The sequence below is a fragment of the Achroia grisella genome, unplaced genomic scaffold (genome assembly GCF_030625045.1).
Source record: "Achroia grisella isolate CSIRO2021 unplaced genomic scaffold, CSIRO_AGI_Agris_v1 utg512, whole genome shotgun sequence".
Lineage (NCBI taxonomy): Eukaryota > Metazoa > Arthropoda > Insecta > Lepidoptera > Pyralidae > Achroia > Achroia grisella.
In genome coordinates, this window is record NW_026712906.1 from 2,964,156 (window position 1) to 2,983,374 (window position 19,219).

A 19,219-nucleotide genomic window follows, 5' to 3' on the forward strand; every position below is an offset into this window, starting at 1 on the left:
TCGTATGTACAGTACAACTTCTTTGACTTTGCAGAGTACTCATTTGTGCAAATATTTACTTGTATATATATTTAATTACGTCAGCTACGATAGATGGCAAAGGCATATGATATAGCGGCAACATTGTTGAATTGATCATTTTATATATTGTTACATTTAGATTGTCAATATCGTTCGTTCGCGGCTTCGGTTACCTAGTAGGTTTAGCAGAACGCCTTATTTTCGATAGTCGCGGGTTCTATTCCTCGCACAGTCCTAGTATTTGTATTCATGAGTATGATTGTTTGTATAAGTCTGGATATTTCCTATGTATGTAATTTTATATTATATATGTAAGTAATATTTATATCAGTTATCTAGTACCCATGACATGAGTTTTGCTTAGCTTGAGACTAGATGACGCTATGTCAAAGATAAGGTATAACGTTTCAAAAATTAACCTAAAATACACTAAGCAGTTAGTTTGTTTAAAGCTGTTTTCCTGCTTCAATGGAGACACGGTAATTAATGTAACAGACGACTCCGTAGTCATAGCACTTTTTTTTAATTATCGAATGTACAGTTGAGTTGCGAATGGGGACTTCATAAAATTTGGTCAAGCCCTTTGGTAGGAGTTCGATATCAAACACTATGATATAATTTTTTCATACTAATATTACTAGCGTCAGCTACTTTTAATGTCAATTAATTTTTTTTATTTTAATGATTTTAATGTCAATTAAAATAGTCTATATAAATAATAAAGTAATAAAACAGTTCCTTTGCAAAAAAGCTTACTATAAAATTGAAGAATTCGTTAACGATAATAATGTTTTTATAGAAAAACTTTAAATCTATAGCACTGACAATATTATCTGATTACATTAATAATGAGTGCGTAGCGACTTCTATGTTGATTATCGCATGCCTCTTACTTGTTATACTGTAATTATTTATATAAATAAAAATTTATTAAAAAGAGCAACACACAAGTTTCTTGCTCATTCTTCTTGTGATGAATCTGCATTCCGAATGAGTGGTAGAATCAAAATATGACTATTCAAAAGTGCTTGTAATGAGTTTATTTGAATAAAGATTATTATTTCTATTTCTAAATGGAGTCCAAATTACGTTGATGAGTTGCGTAACTCCGCCCGTACTACATTTTCGCTTTAGCAACATTTTTCATTACTGCTCCATTCCTATTGGCCATAGCGTGATGTTACATGGCTTATGACACTAACAAATAACGTGGCTTTGTGTAGAGAAAATAGTTTTTCAAATCAATTCAGTAGATCCATAGCTTACAGACAGCTTATAACCACACAAAGTTACAAAATTTAACTCTTTATATAATTAGTATATAAAGTACCGAAGACACTGCTAGTAATTTATAATTTTATGCATATAATAATTAACTATTGTCTTGCGCGTGTTGTAAAAGCAGTGAGATGTGAGATGAGATCTCAGTGAACAAGGTCAGTGCAGGTCAATGGACTACAACTAATGACTTAACATTACTTATCATTATCACTAATACTCACTCCACCATGAATTAGTGACACTCAACGAACTGTTATAGTTTCTACACTCTATATTAATAGTAGTTGTGACCGCGATTTCGTCTGTGTGGAATAATGACCTTGACCAAATAAAGATAAAATATTTAATAAAGTCACCCAAAAAAGACTAATAAAAAGTTTCATCGTTCTCGATTAAAAAATGACGACTTTTCATACAAAATTTCATCCCCTATTTTATTTTACTCCCTTGAGGGCAAATTAATTACAAACTTTGAATATCATATTTATTTATATTTAATCAACACCTTAAAAAAATACTACTACTAGTACTAGCACAGCTGATGCAACATGCCATTTTTTCATACATAAATAAATATAATTTTAAACATTTCAGATTTATATCATGTTTATGATATCCCGCCATTAAACATATCGTATTTCAAGAAAATTACTAATAGGGATAACAGTAACTCTATGCTTACATAATATTGACGGCCTCAGTGGTCCAGCGATGTGGCACACCGCTTTACTTCCGATGGTCACGTGTTCGATTCTTCACCCGGTGCAAACCTTTGTATTCATGAGTATAATTGCTTGTAACGATCTGGGTGTTTTCTATGCATATTATGTATGTATTTACAAAAAAAAAGTACTATGCATTTGTATCAGTTGTCTAGTACCCATAAGACAAGCTCTGCTTACCGTGGGACTGGCTGGCGCTATGTTAATTGTTCAGAGTTATTATTATTTATTTATTTATTATTATTATATTGTATTATGTACGTTAAAATGATGCAACATACTATAAGTAACAATTTTTTTTTAATAAAAATATTTGTCCACAGAAATATCAGTGTCCACACCAAAACCTAAGAAGGTTCTGGACACAATTATGGAGCCAAAATTCATACCACCGGAAGAGAAAATCGGGCTACATTGGAAAAGATCGGCGATCAGCACAATAAGATCCAAACTGCAGGTGACCGTCAATGAGAACAAGGCCAAGAATGGTATACTGTTCATTGGTGATGGTATGTCTGTAGCCACTATTATGGCTGCTAGAACATTCGGCGGGCAACTCGACCAGGGTATAGGAGAAGAGAACATTCTGGAATTCGAGAAGTTCCCTATTCTAGGATTAGCAAGGGTAAGTTTTATTGTACTACTAGCTGCGCCCGCGGTTTCACCTGCGTGAAATTTATAGCCTACATATATGTTATTCTGATACATATTACTGTAAAGTTTCAACAAAATTCGTTCAGTAATTTCTGCGTGAAAGACTAACAAACAACTAACAAACATTTATAAAATTTATTCATACTTTCCAATAGTTGCGGATTTAAAAACACTCTTGTATTTAGAAGTATGATTAAGTATAGTAGTGGGACAGTGTTTTATCATTTGTAATTGATGGTCTCAGTAGTTAAGTCGTTTAGCATACCGCCTAACTTCAAATGGACTTCAGATTGATTCTTGCAAAATACAAACATAATGTTTAATACCACGTGTATAATTATTTGTCAGGGTATTTTCTACCTACATAATAATAACGGTTATCACTTACCATCAGGTGGCCCGTCAACATATTTACCATTAAAAATTCAAAATTCACCGATTCGATCTTTGAATAAAAAAAAATGTTTTGAATCAAAATCAATTTTTTTTTTATAAATGATACAATCTTAATAATAATTTTACTAATAGTACAAACTCAGCTTAGTTTGGAACTAGTTTTTTTTTTGTTTTGTAAAAGTGCGAATATTTTATGAGCTTTTTTACATTTGCGTTTGCGCTTTCGGTCTACGCTCGCATTTGCCGAGAATAACTTTGGTTGTTTTTTCTTTGGGGTGTATTTATGTTATATACAATATTTAAGTACTGGGTTTATATGAAATATGTCTTTAGACTTAGGGACATGTTTTATTTAGTATTTTCAGTAGTGATAATTGATTAAATGTTGAGATTTTTTTTGGCGCTATATAAACTGTCTTAGTTTATTATTATTGTCATGGTTTTTCTAACATAATATTAATTTGTAGTATATAAAAAATATTTCACGCTTGATCGTATTAAGGTACGTTTTTTTGCCGAACTTTAGGGTCATTGATGGCCTTTACAGCTCCACCGAAGCGAGGGCAGATGGAACTCTAAACCCGTGGAAGGGCTTACGATAGGCTAACGAAGGTTATCATGTTCCTAATAGATATACTGCACTGAAAGTATCTCTAGAGACTTCAACTGTCCAGTAACTGTATTTAATTTCTCATTAATAATTATCGTTAATCTCATTAGTAATAATGCGACTGCTAAAACCTTTATGGTCATATATATAAGTGATATATATGTATAGGTATTAATAAAATATCTTTTGGAGAAGATATTGTTAACAATAAGGACTAGTAATTCCAGAGCTAGCAATGTTACTTATCTATTTAGACAATTCGCACTGCGCCATTTAGTCCCAAACTAAGGAGTACTTGTGTTATGGGTAGTAGACAACTGATATAAATATTAAATTACATTTTTGTGCATATGCATACATAATATACATAAAAAACACCGAAACCGATACAAACAATTATATTCATGAAAACAAATGACTCTACCAAAAGAACTGATATGAATACACATATATTATTTTTTTTAATATATACATAGAAAACACTTACACCGATACAATCATCATGAATACACATGTTTCTACGGTGCGAGAAATCGAACCCGCGACCATCGGAAGTCAGACCACCGAAGCTCAGTTTTTTTTGTATATACATAGAAGATACTCGCACTGTTACAAACAATCTTACTCATGAATACAAATGTTTGTACCGTGCGAGCAATCGAATCCATGACCATCGAAAGTAAGATGGTACTAAACCGCTAAACCAATGGGGCTGCACAGGTTGTTATACTATTTACCTATAAAATCTAGGGCCTTTACTATCGAGTAAGGAGAATATAATATTAACTGCATTTAATCCGCATATTGTGTAATACAAAACAGATAACTCTTCATCCTAACAAGAAGGAAATTATTTAATCATACTTTCATAACCGTTGAACTCAATTACTATTGCTGTTAAATGTAACACATGCTTATTTCAATCAAGATGTGATCGTTACATAATATAATTGGTTCGGTTCAAAAACAATCTGTCAATTTTGCAACACATAGATGAGTGGATGATCTCAATTAGATAAGTTTTTTTTTTATTAATGACTAACTGTCTACTGCAGTTTCGTCTGGGTGTTCATAATATTATGTTATTTTTTTATCTCAGGACAATTCGATCTCAATTAGATAGGCTTTATGACTAACTGTCTACTGCGGCTTCGTCTGGGTGTTCATAAGTTTCTAAAAACATCCAGGCTGATATAAACAATCATACTCATGAATACAAATGTTTGTACCATGCTAGGAATCAGTATATAAAATCAGGGACAGAATAAAAAGCTTATATTTATTTACTACTGTTGATCCAATCTTGAGTATTTATATTTCTTGCCAGTAAAAATATATTCTTCTCAATTGGATCTATATACCGAACTAAGAGAGACGGTACCGTTGGGACTTATTTCCAAAAAAAAAATTATAATATAAAAACTTGACGTTCATAAGCGGCTAAAATATCCTATATGAATAAATGATTTTTGAATTTGAATGTATATGACGAAATTTCATATTCCTCCATCCGCGCAATTTTCATAAAACGAAGTACAAGGTTTTTGCTTCACGTACATATAGATGATGAAATTGTGGGCCCACCAAATCAAAGACACTGGACATTATTGTACTCCTGCGAACCCAATTCATCTAGACTTAGATTTACAAATTGGGAGACAAGGATATATATTGTAATTTACTAACATAGTTTATAAGTTGTTTTTTAAGTTTACTAACATAATATGTTATAGGGATATCCATATATCCGTTTAAAAAAAAATACAACCGTAATTAGAGCTTCCTCCTTTTAAAATTCGGAATAAAACCGATCAACAATCCACTAAGAATCCGAGGTAAAATTTCTAAAATTTTTTTATGTAAAAATACTATTTAGCCCTATCATACAAACAAACAAATATTTCTCTACAGTAACCGTTATTAGTCATGACGCGAAATTACAAACCAAATGCGCTTGTGTGGTTTTTTTATTTTTCATTAGTCTCTATTTACTCATATGGTTTTGCCGAGTTGCAGTATTTTATAAAATACCAGTTGTTTGGTTTTTGATGAATAACTATTTACCTGGGTATGTTATTTTGTTAGCATTTATTTTACGCTTTAAACGCATTGTGGAGTAAATATCTGGTAGAAGTTGACAATAAGAGTAGAATCATGCGTCATGCGGGACTTTTTTTTTAATTTTATTTATTTCCTAGCTGTTCCCGTGATGTCGTATGTATAGAATAATAATAATAATATCAGGACAATTCACACAGCCATCTAGACTCAAGTTAAGCTATGTAAAGTCTGTGTTCTGGGTACTAGATAACTGATACAAATAAATAGTTTTTTTTTTCGTAAATACATAGATACATATTATACATAGAAAACACCCAGACCAACACAAACAATCATACTCATGAATACAAATGTTTGTGCTGTGAATTCGACCCTTCGACTGTGTGTGTGTGTTAAATCCATAGATCACCGATACCGTCATAAATTGACAGCTCAAGTTTTTTTTGTTTTGTTGTACTAAAGAGATTTAAACTCACGACTTTTTACTCCCTTAAATCTGATTAATAAATCATTAGACAATGAAGCTCTCACTATCGTCAACAGACATTTTACACCCTTATATATCGGTAGGAAACCATTAGATAAAAGCACTCTCACTGTGTCAACAGACAATCAACACTATCGATCACATTAGCATGCACATCGAAATTGTACACAATCGATAATAATCGAGGAAATCCGTAGACACCTTCATCGAGACCAGGAAACGTGCCCAAGTACATAGCACAATGGAGCGTCCATTGTAATAAATGTTTTTTTTTATACAAACTTTTGGCACAAACAGCAAGTATCAAGTTACGTGAATCCACATTTTTTATGCCTTTTGCTTCGGTGTTTATCCGTCGCGGATCATCGGACACGATGCTATGTTACGGTAAATGTGTCTTATCGGAATGCAATAAGGTTTATTTTAGTTACATCCAGTGTTTAGTTTTTTATTTTTAAAATGTCTTTAATGACTTTCTAGTAACGTAACGTGTAATAGGTATTTTTTTTATTGGAAACATCCTTTGCAATTATAAACTTCGAAGTCTAATGCAGAGTAAGAACAACAAGACAGAACAAATCAGCGTAACTTAATGCATATTAATATTATTAAAAGCGACAGTATGTGTGTATGTCTGTACATCTCACTGTTTATTACCTTTTTCACAATTAATTGGGTCTCTTTTGGCAACACTATATTTTTGTTTATTTATGTTAAATTTAGTAAGTATATAATTCTATATACTCTATCAACTCTCTCGGTTGACTATTCTTCTAACACATAAGCTCTGTTGTTTAAGTACAAAATAAAATAGTAAACTTCTAATAAATAAAACCTTTTTCAAACAAGGCTTATTGGGCCACTACCTATTCAGGGAGATACAGCCTCCACAAACAGCGCAAAGAATATAATCGCTCAATCTTAACAAAATTTTACTTCAATATAGATTATATCATCAAGACCAGTCCCCTTTAATCGATCTCCCGTCCGATTCAAACGGGGATCGAAGTTACGATGGCATGAGCCGAGATTCGAACCACTAGCGATGCTCTCAGACTAAAGTCGTATCCGTCAGGCAGGAGTTTGCCTTCAGCCTCTCCATAAGTCCTATCAAGGAGTAGTGCAGTTAAAATGCCATCTGCATACACCACCTATCGTCCGATGAAGCTGCAAAACCGCTCAACAGCATTAGAGTAGTCCGAAATAAAAAACTAAGACCAGAAAAAGAGTTAAGGGAAGTTAATAAGGGAAGATTTTTTTGTAAACAGCAGATAAAGTTACGGATACACATATTGCTAATAAATGGAAAATACATATACATATTTATGTGGGTGGTAATATTAAATAAAAGTGGGCGTCCTACAATAATTCACGAAACACATTTAAATATAGTTGAATTATCTTTGTGGGTCAAGTAGACCATCAAATCGTAAATAAACCGCACAGTCAAGGATAACTTGACGTGCAATTTTAACCTTTATACTTTACTATAAAATAACATTTTCGATAATTCCAAAAATATATTTTTATTGTATTTATAACGTTATAAAGAAGAGCCTAATGCTATATGACAGTGGAAAGGGGATTGTTTGTAATATGAACTAATAACCTCATTTTTTTATAAGATGACAATGGAATGGTGCACCGCCTGCGCTAACGGTATACGCTGGCGGGGCACCAGTGGAGGATGATAAGATGAGTATTAGGTCAGTTAGTCATCGTGATAAATTCACCAAGAATTTTTCAAGATGGTTTCCAGGGGGAACCACGTGGAGGTTAACCTGACAACCATGTCAGGTTATCCTCCACCTAGGTACTTTGGTAGCGATGGGGTCAACAGTCCACACTACTAACAATCCCCTTTCCCCACTAATAATAATCTCATTGCTATGTACCATGTCAGATTGACCTCCACCCAGTTCACCTTGGAAATCGTGATTGCCTGCTTGTTGAATTTACCACGATGGGCTAACTGACCTGACCTCTATATACCTTAAAGCTAGAATATTTAAAAGCCTTGTCTCTTCTGTAACATGTATGTAGTGTAAACTTATAAATACCTACTCTTCAATCACTCTATCTATTGCTGAAAACTGCATTAAAATCTGTTGTGTAGATTATAGTTACAGTGACTTTTTTATTAAAAAAGAACATCATTTACATACAACGTATTTATACGTTTTTGTGATATCATAGTCTATTTCAAACCTAACACTACCATATAATTGGACATTGTACTTGGAAATAAAAAAAAATAAGCCAAAACCACAAACATAATTTACCAGAGATAAATTAACGAGTTCGCTGATACAGGTAATGAAATCCATGAAGCAGAAAATAACAAGTAATAACTTGTTTCTGTAAACGTATATTAGTGCTGAAACGTCTTTTATCTATTGTCCTTAATTGTCTGTATACTGTACGATACCACTGCAACTAATAATCGCCGAGTGTTTAGTGATGGAATAATTTGTATCTTTACAAAATATAAAACAAAGTCGCACCCACTGTCTGTTAGATTATAACTTTTAAATTATGCAACATCTTTTAATGCAGAATTCAGCTATAAATTACAATACAGATTAAAGAAGAAGGATAATAATATAATAAGGTTACTATATATGTATAATGTATATATAATACATAAGTATTATACTTTAGAACAAGCCGAGAAATTTGTAATCGATTAGTGCAAAGCCGGATCTGGTCGATAGTAATGTATAGCATAGTATAAATATAGTATATTATATATCTGAAGTATATTATATACTCTTTATAGTTTTCATTTATTTATTTATTAAAAATCATATACAGGTTTACAATTATAAAACTTATAACTATTTTAAATTAACTACGAATTATATTATTGTAAACCTAACATGCATGATCTGAGATAATATTTAAGTATTACAATGTGTGGATCTTATATATGAAAGTTCTTTTACTAATGTACAAACTAATATATATTATTTACATAGAATTATGATTGGTGCACATATATGTATGCGTTGATACGCATCTTGCAATGAAACATTATTAGGTTGTTATAAATTCATTATTATGACAGCTCACGGTACATGTGAATAAAATAAACCACAATTTTATCCCTGAAAAACCCTTAATATATCACTAATACTATCCGGATAAGTACCAATCCAACCTAAGGAAACTATAACACTAACCGCAACGGAACTGTCGACTAGTAATTGAATAACAAATGAATAGCTTTACGTGCGATTTAACGCAGTTGACCGTCCAGTATGTCACGTTCAAGGAAACTGTAAAGGTCACCAACGACCACGTCAGGTGTCCGTGCACTGGGAAATATGCAGACTTATTGTCTCCATATCTTAAGGTACATAGAATTGCATTGTTGCTACTACTAATTATCTTATCTCTATTTGTCGTCAACCTTATTAGCTTGCTCAAGTGTTTAGTTTCAACGGTAGAATGTGCACAGAAATTGCATCCTCTATGTCTTAAATTTAAACGGTTATCAAGTTACCGAATCAGGTTATAGACCTACAAACACCTACATAGAAATGGTAACATGAATACCATATACGATCCAACGTTAAACAGATGTCCCAATTTTAACGGAGCTTGTGTTATCGGTATTAAACAACTGATAGAAATACTTAATACATTTTTTAATACATACAAAATACCCAGACCATAGCAAATAATGGTATATATTAATACAAAGATTTGTAGGTACTGTGCGAGGAATCGAACCCGCAACCATCTGAAGTAAAGCGATGTGTTAAACCGCTAGATCACCAAGGCCATATTTCAATTCAATAAGACAGACATTTCGAGTATTACGTTTATTACAATACAACAGTTAATGAAACGTCTTGCTCTAAGTAAGATTATATGGGATTCAATATACCTACTAAATCTGTGATAACAAATAAATTAGACACGATGAAGATTCGGTACACAACCTCAGGATGACGCAGGCAGATCAACAACAATGCGAGGAAGGAAATAGGAAATTATATGCTTAAGGCTCGATGTATTCATCACCGATGTAGAATGTACTTGACAGAGGATAATACTTGTGAAAGCATAGAACTCTATTGAGAATCTTTGCCGTGGTACATTTTGTACAAAGTAGAATATTTACCGAGGTATATTTTGTACAGAGTAGGATCCTACTCTGTAAGTAGGATCTTTACCGTGGTACATTTTGTACAGACTAATTTGCGTGGGATACTGTCTCGCTTTCTCCTGCCTTCTACCGAAAAGCAACAAGTTAAGTTTTGGTTTAAGGGTGATACTTCTGCTAACAAGCCACTTACTTTGTTTGTTTTGGTTGAAGAGTCATACATGTAGGCCTCGGTGGTCTAGCGATTTAGCACACTGATCGATCCCCTGTCCAAAATCGGGGATCGAAATTACGGTCGCTTTCGCCGAAGTTCAAACCCCTATCAGACTAAAGTCGTATCCGACTAACCGAAGTTGACCTCCAGCCACTACATAACTCCGCGAATTTGGAGTGCCATCTACACTTGCTGCTTATCCTTCGGTGAAGCTGTAAAGGCAAGAATTACATAAAAACATGAGTATGGTTGTTTGTATTGATCTATGTGATTTCTCTGTATACTATGTTTGTATTTACAAAATAAAAGTATTGAAGTATTTATATTAGTAAAAAAGTACCCATAATACAAGCTCTCCTTATATCCTAGGACTATATGGCGCTTTGTAAATTGTCCAGTTATCATTATTATTAAAAGATAGAGCACAGAAATGGTACACTGTGAACTGTAAGCTGTTCATATATATAGGCGTGTTTCAATTTTGAGTTACATATAAAAACACTCATTTTCTGTTTCCTGCTGTATGGGATTGATAAGTACATATTAACAAACAATTTGCCAGCTATTTAATCGTTTTGCTTGGCTTGCTATTGTACAAGAAATGTACATTCTAAAAGTCATCATAAGGCAGATTTATCAGTCATACAGTACACCAACATTCATCGTGGACAAATCTTAATCGTGACCGGACTGATTTTTTCTAGTTAACTTTTAGTATTTAATTTTTACTTATTTTAAGGTTTGTATTTATTTAGATTTATCTTTATTTTTAGAATAATAAATAGAGGCGAATGAAATTGTTAGTAATGTGGACTAACCCCTTGATCGTTGGACCTCCACTTGGTACCGCCTGGAAACCATCGTGAATAGTTCATCTTATTAGCCTCCACTGGTGCCCCGCCAGCGTAAACTGTAGACGCATAATCATTATATCATTATAATCAATTAAAAAAACATAGGTCCTCGTAGATACTGCTTGCTACTGTGAAGACTATTCAGTATTATCTCTTATTTTCTGACCGAATTTGAATGTATATTTGAATCGTCTTTCAATATTCCAAACTAACTAATAAGATGTCGTTCAAAATAAAATCATACATAAAAATTATCCATCAATAAAGTTTATCTAAAAAGTATATAGGGTGAAGTACCGGTATCGGTACCAATAGTATCTTACTTTTTGTCATGCCAGTGAACTTCTTGTACGGAAAGCCGTTACAATTAGTTTTTATTGGCGAAAAACCGTTGATCAGTCAAAAAAGAACGAGGCCAATGAAGATTCAGAGTTCATTGATGCAAGTTTGTTATTATAACGTCCATTTATTGTTGCTTATTGAGCCCTTTATCTTCTTATAGGTATCCATTATTAACCTTCACGAGATTGTGGTTAAATTTTTATGCTCAGCTGTTTTTTTTATGTAATTACGAAACAGAGACAAGCCGATTGATAATTTGGTGGTAACTGGTAATTTATACCTATATACAAGAACAGCACTAGGAATAAAATAGGTCGTAGATGAATGGGCTGTAAACACTAAATTGTCTATAATGTTTACAGCCTATCCCGCTACGACCAGAGTTAAGAGGAGGAAAGTATCAATGAAAGTGTTGTCAAAACAGGATCTCTTAATGCCCAATTTACAGTCAGCCCGAGTGGGCAGGGAAATGAGCAGCGCGAGAGTGGAAACACTTCCCATGCCATTGTAATGTTTTTCGACTCGCGTTGCCCGGCGCTTCCTCGATTGTCGGTTTTTCGTGCGCGAGTCAAAGGACTGGCAGCGCGAGTGGCAGCATGTTTTTACATTCAGCCCTCTCGCTCAGTTGTCACCCGGCAATATTTCCGGCAGCGCGAGTGGCAGGGAAAGCGGCTGAATGTAAACGTAAAATTATGTAACGTAAGGGAAGTGTCGTGGGTCGCTGACTAGCAAAATTTAATAACATAGTTTATGTACCTATCGCAAAATAAAATTATTGAATGAGTAATACATCGATTGATTGATTGATAGATAGATCAGTAGATTGATTGACTGATTGATTGATTCAATAATATAATATGCGTCCTTTTACAGACGTACTGCATCGACGCGCAAGTTCCTGACTCCGCCTGCACTGCCACTTCATACCTGACTGGTGTGAAGACCAAGTATGGAGTTATTGGCCTCGACGGGAACGTCACAAGAGGATCGTGCTACTCGCAGCTGTATGAAAAGAACTGGGCATCCTCGATTGGGCACTGGGCTTTGGAACACGGATTGGATGTTGGTGAGTATTTTCAACAGTTTTTTTATATATTTCTAATACTACATATCGCTATTTTTCAATGCGCTGTTTAAAGGATCATTGTTCAGGTACATATATAAAAAATAAATAAAAATATTTATTTTTTATATAGGTATTTTTAATTGTTCTAAAAGTATAGTGAGTACAATAGTCACTTCGGGAACTTGCGGCAAAGAGTTTTATATTTGGGAAGGATTTTCCTTTTAACTGTACACATAATAACTATGGTACAGATTAATTTAAATTTAATACAATTTTGTTTAATTTTTTATAATGTCAATGTGTTAACATGTTAGTTATAACATGGCAGTTATTTTATGTATTATACATTTTAAATTAATATTTTAAATTTAATTAAAGACTGCACCTACCGTTCTTACTAAATAATACTACTACTTTTATACTAATTTCTGTTTATGTATATGTATTAGGATACCATACCGAGAAACATACAGAAATTTTCATCTGTGATTTATAAATCAGTCAGGTTATATCCTGACTGATTTATAAATAATATAAGTGTGCTAAATTTCTTCACCACCAAGGCAGTCGAATATAACAAATATTTGGTTGTTTATTACTAAAGTTTATTTAATTCTGGAGCAACTCAACTATGTAATTTAGTTCATAACTTTTAGTATACCATTCTTCTACCCTTATTTCTATTAATACTGCCAATGTTAGTATTATAGTTGGACATAGAAGCGTATTGTCGGTATTAGAAAGAAACGAAGGTCCTGAATTAATATTTATCGGCATTTAACAATAATTGCCTTGTAACCTTGCAGCGAAACGTGGTCGCCATTTCAGACACCCATAAAGTAAAGCAAATTATCATTGATAATGAATTGTAGTCAAGAACTGTGATTTATCCGTAAAATTTTCCTCTTACACTATCTTAGAAGAAACTACTATAAATTATGATATCGCTAGTTCGCACTGAAAATCTAGAATTCTAGAACATCTCTTCGTATAAGAACTAAATACTACACGTAGACAATCTAGAACACATAATGTTACATAACTAAGTTCGGCTTAATACAATGCGTTTAAAAGCTAGACCAAAAAGTTCTTATATGAATACGGAACATTGTTAAGTAAGTGGAGGTTGAGATATGATAGTGAAATTACAAGGAACAATGAATATATTACTACTCCGGTATGACTGTGAAGGGTGGATATTGGAAGTGGCAGGCTATATGTGTACCACTCATCATTTATTTATGCTACATAATAATATATACATATATAGGCGATGCTCCATTCACTGCGTAAAAAGCGTCGTTGTCTATTGATATACTACCCTAATCTATACATATAATAACAATCAAAATAACGTCAGGACTTGAGAAACCTTACTTTTCGACGTTTTATTTAAATAAGTACATTATTAGTTTTTTCCTGGACAAATCACACACAGCGCCATCTAGTCACAAGCTAATCAGAGCTCGTTATGATTCCTAAACAACGGAAATAAATACTTTAAGACATTTTTTATAAATATAGATATACATAGTTATAATTATAAACCCAGAGCTATACAAACAACCATAATCATGAATACAAATGTTTGTACTGTGCAAGAAATCAAACCGGCGAAAGCCAGAAGTAAGGTGGCGTGCTAAACCACTAAACCACTAAGTAAACACAGATGAGAAACTGAAGCCATATCGCAAGCATTGTTATGAATGAACATAATAAAATCGAAAAACATTACAATATGTAATAACCTGACGTCAATTGAACAAAAGTTCTTCACGGATGTCTTCATTAAAATGAAATTTTAGTGTAATGGCTTATTGTTTACAATATATATAGACTCTTTGTATCTTTACATGTACAACTATACATACAAATTACAATGAATGTTATTGTATCTCAAAAGTTTTATCACTCATAAGAAAATAAAACTACACTAAAAAAAACTCAAGTGTCTGTTAGTAATTTCAAATTTATTGTTTTTACTAAATGCCTACGAAACCATATACTTAAAATACAAAAAAAAAATAACAACTTTTGTCTGTCTGTCCCTACTTGCTAATCTCTGAAACGACAGAACCCATGCTGACGGAACTTGTCATTGATACTAGTAACAAATTTATTAAAAATTATTACAACAGTAATTTTAAATATGCTTTCCAGTTCAGGATCACAGTGCCTTCCAAGTACTCCTGGTAAGGATTAAAAACTTAGAACATCCCGCCATTAAAAAATATTGAATTCCCATCATGAACTAGGAAATATGTTGATAGACTTCAAATGCATTCTTCTTCTAAAATCTTCATTTAAAAAACTAGCTTTCAAGCAAAATCCATATGGATATCGGCCTATATATTTGTATCATAATCAGATAGATATTATATAGATATTTTGAACTTAAAAATAAGAAGTAAACTACACGTATATTTATTTATATACGCGACGGATTCCACTTTCTATTACCCGTCAGTTTGTTTGTCGTATTAGTTACATAAAAAATATATATTCAAAAAACAGTGTATCATCATCATCATCATCGCAGCACGGAACACGTCCATTGCTGGACATAGGCCTCCCTCAAAGATGTCCACGACGATCGGTCCTGCGCTGCTCGCATCCAATGCCTTCTAGCGATCTTGACCAGATCGTCGGTCCACCGAGGCCTTCCCACGCTGCGTCTTCCGATCCGTGGTCACCACCCGAGGACTTTATTGCCCCAACGGCCATTTGTCCTCCGAGCTATGTGCCCTGCCCAGTGTATGATATAGTAAAATAAAATATTCTTTCTTTTTTCGACCTTTCGGTCTCTTATACAACTCATATTTGTTAAAACTCATCAATATCATCTAGTTAAACTAGCTTCAGATAAAAAGAACTGGGCAGAAACTCGAGTGGCGTAGGTACATTTTTTTAATCAGTTTAATATCTTTACAGGTCTGGTGACAACGACGCGTGTAACTCATGCCTCTCCAGCGGGAATGTACGCGCACAGTTCAGAACGCAACTGGGAGTCGGATGCAGATGTTCCAGATGAATGCATCGCATTGGGCTGCGAGGACATTGCCACACAGCTGATCACGAATGAACCTGGTAACCGATTCAAGGTTAGTTCTGGTTCATATAGTCCAATTTATCATATTGTATTAATCTTCATGACGCATTGGTGAAGGCGCAGGTTAGATTTTTGATGGAAAAATATAGGAGTAGATTTACAGAAATATTTTTATTACTTCGATCGATTCGCCTTCAAGTTTATTTGCCTTTAAAATTATTCATCTTAAGACACGGTTAATTGTATTTACTAGCGAGTCAGTGAGTCAGTATGACTATAGACAAGAAATATTTAAAACAAACAATATTAATCTATTTTCAATTAGACCACAGACTTTGACAATAAGCAAAAAAGTATATATGCGCTTGTGAGTGACAAATACAGTAATGCGTAATGTTTTTTTTTTATTTAGTGTATTTTAATGCATAATTTAAATATATATATTAGCATTCTTTACTCCTATTCTTTATAAACATAAGTGTGCGAAAATTCATACTCCTCTATAAGGAATATTACTACTCCTCTATATAAACTATAAAGTTTTTATTTCACGTATTAATATATAGATATTATGTATAGACATAAAAGTTTAAAAATAACCATGGTTATGATGTCGGCTAAATTGCAACTCACGATCTTTATGCACTGTTATGCGCAGGAACGAGGATCATATCTTATGAAAAGTGTATAATGTAAAAACTTGACGTTCATAAGCGGCTAAAATATCTTACAAGAATAAATGATTTTTAAATTTGAATTTGTGTATAATATAAATGTAGATGGATATCAAGGGAGGGGACGGCCTAATAAAAGATGGATGGATTGTGAGAAAGATGATATGAATAAAAGAAGAGTATGCTCAGATATAACAACCGATAGAGAGCACTGGAAGAGAATGACATACTGCGCTGAACCCAAATAATGGGGTAAAGGCAAGGCAATGATGATCTTTATGCACTAAAAGGTGGTAAACCACTAGACCATGGCGGTCAAATTCCTACATATACTAATATTGATTATTATATTAAATCGTGATAAATTGTAATTACAGGTTATTTTAGGTGGTGGAAGGCGAGAATTTCTTCCAAATATAACAGATCCATTGATAAAAGGTAAAGGTAGAAGAATTGATGGAGTGGACCTGATCGAGAAATGGTCTGAAGATAAAATAAAGAAGAACGTGTCCCATGTCTACGTCAGTGATAAGAGTGAACTTATGAGGGTAAGATCATGAAACATTATATGATAAAGTGTATAATAAAATGTAATGAAATATAATAATTGCTACAAGTTATTATTATTCCACAAAAGATTTTTGAGACTAATGTAGATGTAGACTCCAACAATAAAGAAGTTGATAGTCCAGCTTATGAAAAATCGTAACCTCAGCCTATAGACGTAAACAATACACAACAAATTTATAACGCATAAATTCGACGCACTCTATTCCTGAGGACTAAAAACTACCCTACTCTATATTTCAATAGCGCAATTAACCCTTTAAATTGGATCACAGATTACAAAGCAAGCAACTTTATGGCAGAAATAAGTTAAACAAAGGTATCCAAGCGGACAACTTTGCATAAATCTTTGATGGTAAATTAAACGCTTAATTTCGTTTCATTTGCAGGTCTATAACTCGGACGAACTTCCAGAATATCTCCTTGGTTTATTCCATGACGACCACATGGCATACCACCTCCAGTCAACCACCAACCAACCAACTCTTGAAGAAATGGTAGAGATAGCCATCAAAATACTAAGCAAAAGTTCTAAGGGATATTTCCTTTTTGTTGAAGGTAAAAATTATTTCTTATTCCAGCAATTCTTCTGGCTATATTATATATTATATTAATATATATATTGCAACCTCACCAGATAGGTACACTCATTGAGATATGTTCACAAATGTGTGTTACAAACATCTCTTTATTCTTACAGGTGGCAGAATAGACCATGCGCATCACGACAGTCTAGCACACTTAGCTTTAGATGAGACAGTTGAATATTCTAAAGCCGTAAAGAAAGCCAAAGAAATGACCAATGAAGCAGAGACATTAGTAGTTGTTAGTTCAGATCATGCTCATACTATGACGGTAGCTGGTTACCCTTCAAGAGGCAACGATATATTGGGTTTAGTAGATACAGCGAAAGGAGATGATGGGATACCGTACACTACTATCAGTTATGCTAACGGTAAAGCACCATCAATTGGAGCTAATGGGAAAAGAGTTGATGTTAGTTTACATCAAATGTTCACAGCCCGTAAGTATAATAACACATTATTTACATTAAATGAGGAAGGACCTATAGAGAGCTATTTTTCGTTCCAATCTAATGTTGCAGCTGGCCTTTACAGCTTTATACATAGATAGGAGGAGAGTACAGTTGGTACTCTAAACCCGCGGAAGGACTTATGGAACGACTGAAGGCCAACTCCCGCCTGATGGATACGACTTTACTCTGTGGGCACAGCTAGGTGTTCGAACCTCGGCTAGTCGTACGGCCGTCGTAATTTCGATCCTGGTTTCAATTGGACGAGGGATCGATCGAAGGGGACCTATCTGGAACGTGAAATTACTTAGTTATTATGTGCTCTGTCGTCTCTACAAGTGATTGTTTCCACATTACTTGATGTGTCTTTGTCAATTTTCAGGTGACACCGATTACTCATACCCCAGCCTAGTTCCTCTCGACAGCGAAACGCATGGTGGGGAGGACGTCGCTGTCTTCGCTTCAGGACCCTGGCAGCACCTGTTCACATCCAGCTATGAACAAAACGTAATTCCTCATATGATAGCATATGCAATGTGTATCGCAGATGATAAACATGCAAATTGCAATCCGACCATTGATGAGGGTTTTAGAACATCAAGTGGAAGCAATGTTCATCCAAGTATACTATGCACTAGTTTAATATTAATTATAGTATTGTTAGGAATAAATTATAAGTAAATAGTAGCTTTTGAGATTTCGTCCACGTGATATTTGGCATAACGATAAGTTAACTTATTAGTTTTATTCTAAACTGGTTGGAATGAAAGAAACACATAGGTAATCTATTAGGACGATATATCAGTGAAAATGATTTTCAAATCGGTTAAGCAGTTTCTATTATACTGCATAATATATGTATATAATATATAATATAGTCAAATGCATAAATAAACAGGCAGAAATTATTAAAATTACGTTTTTGTTATCTTTAAAATAATTGTACAAATCGATTTTATTTTTAAATATAATTAATGTACAGACACGTTTTTGTGTTATACCTTGGTCGTTTACGATTTTATTATATGTATGTATTTTACGACTAAATTATAATTAGGATTCACTTTTATATAGACA

At 33.5% G+C, this 19,219-nt stretch overlaps 1 protein-coding gene across 1 annotated transcript in view; it reads left to right on the plus strand.

Moving 5' to 3' along the window:
- LOC131846849 (membrane-bound alkaline phosphatase-like) overlaps positions 1 to 18,963 on the plus strand; it is a 28,959-nt gene extending 9,996 nt beyond the window's left edge. The window contains exons 2-8 of the mRNA XM_059196267.1: positions 2,348 to 2,649; positions 12,627 to 12,819; positions 15,751 to 15,920; positions 16,920 to 17,090; positions 17,499 to 17,667; positions 17,810 to 18,133; positions 18,525 to 18,963. Of these exons, the coding sequence (XP_059052250.1) occupies positions 2,348 to 2,649; positions 12,627 to 12,819; positions 15,751 to 15,920; positions 16,920 to 17,090; positions 17,499 to 17,667; positions 17,810 to 18,133; positions 18,525 to 18,823 (1,628 nt within the window). The 3' untranslated portion in view covers positions 18,824 to 18,963. The remainder of the gene's footprint in view (positions 1 to 2,347; positions 2,650 to 12,626; positions 12,820 to 15,750; positions 15,921 to 16,919; positions 17,091 to 17,498; positions 17,668 to 17,809; positions 18,134 to 18,524) is intronic.
- The last annotated feature ends 256 nt before the right edge of the window (positions 18,964 to 19,219 follow it).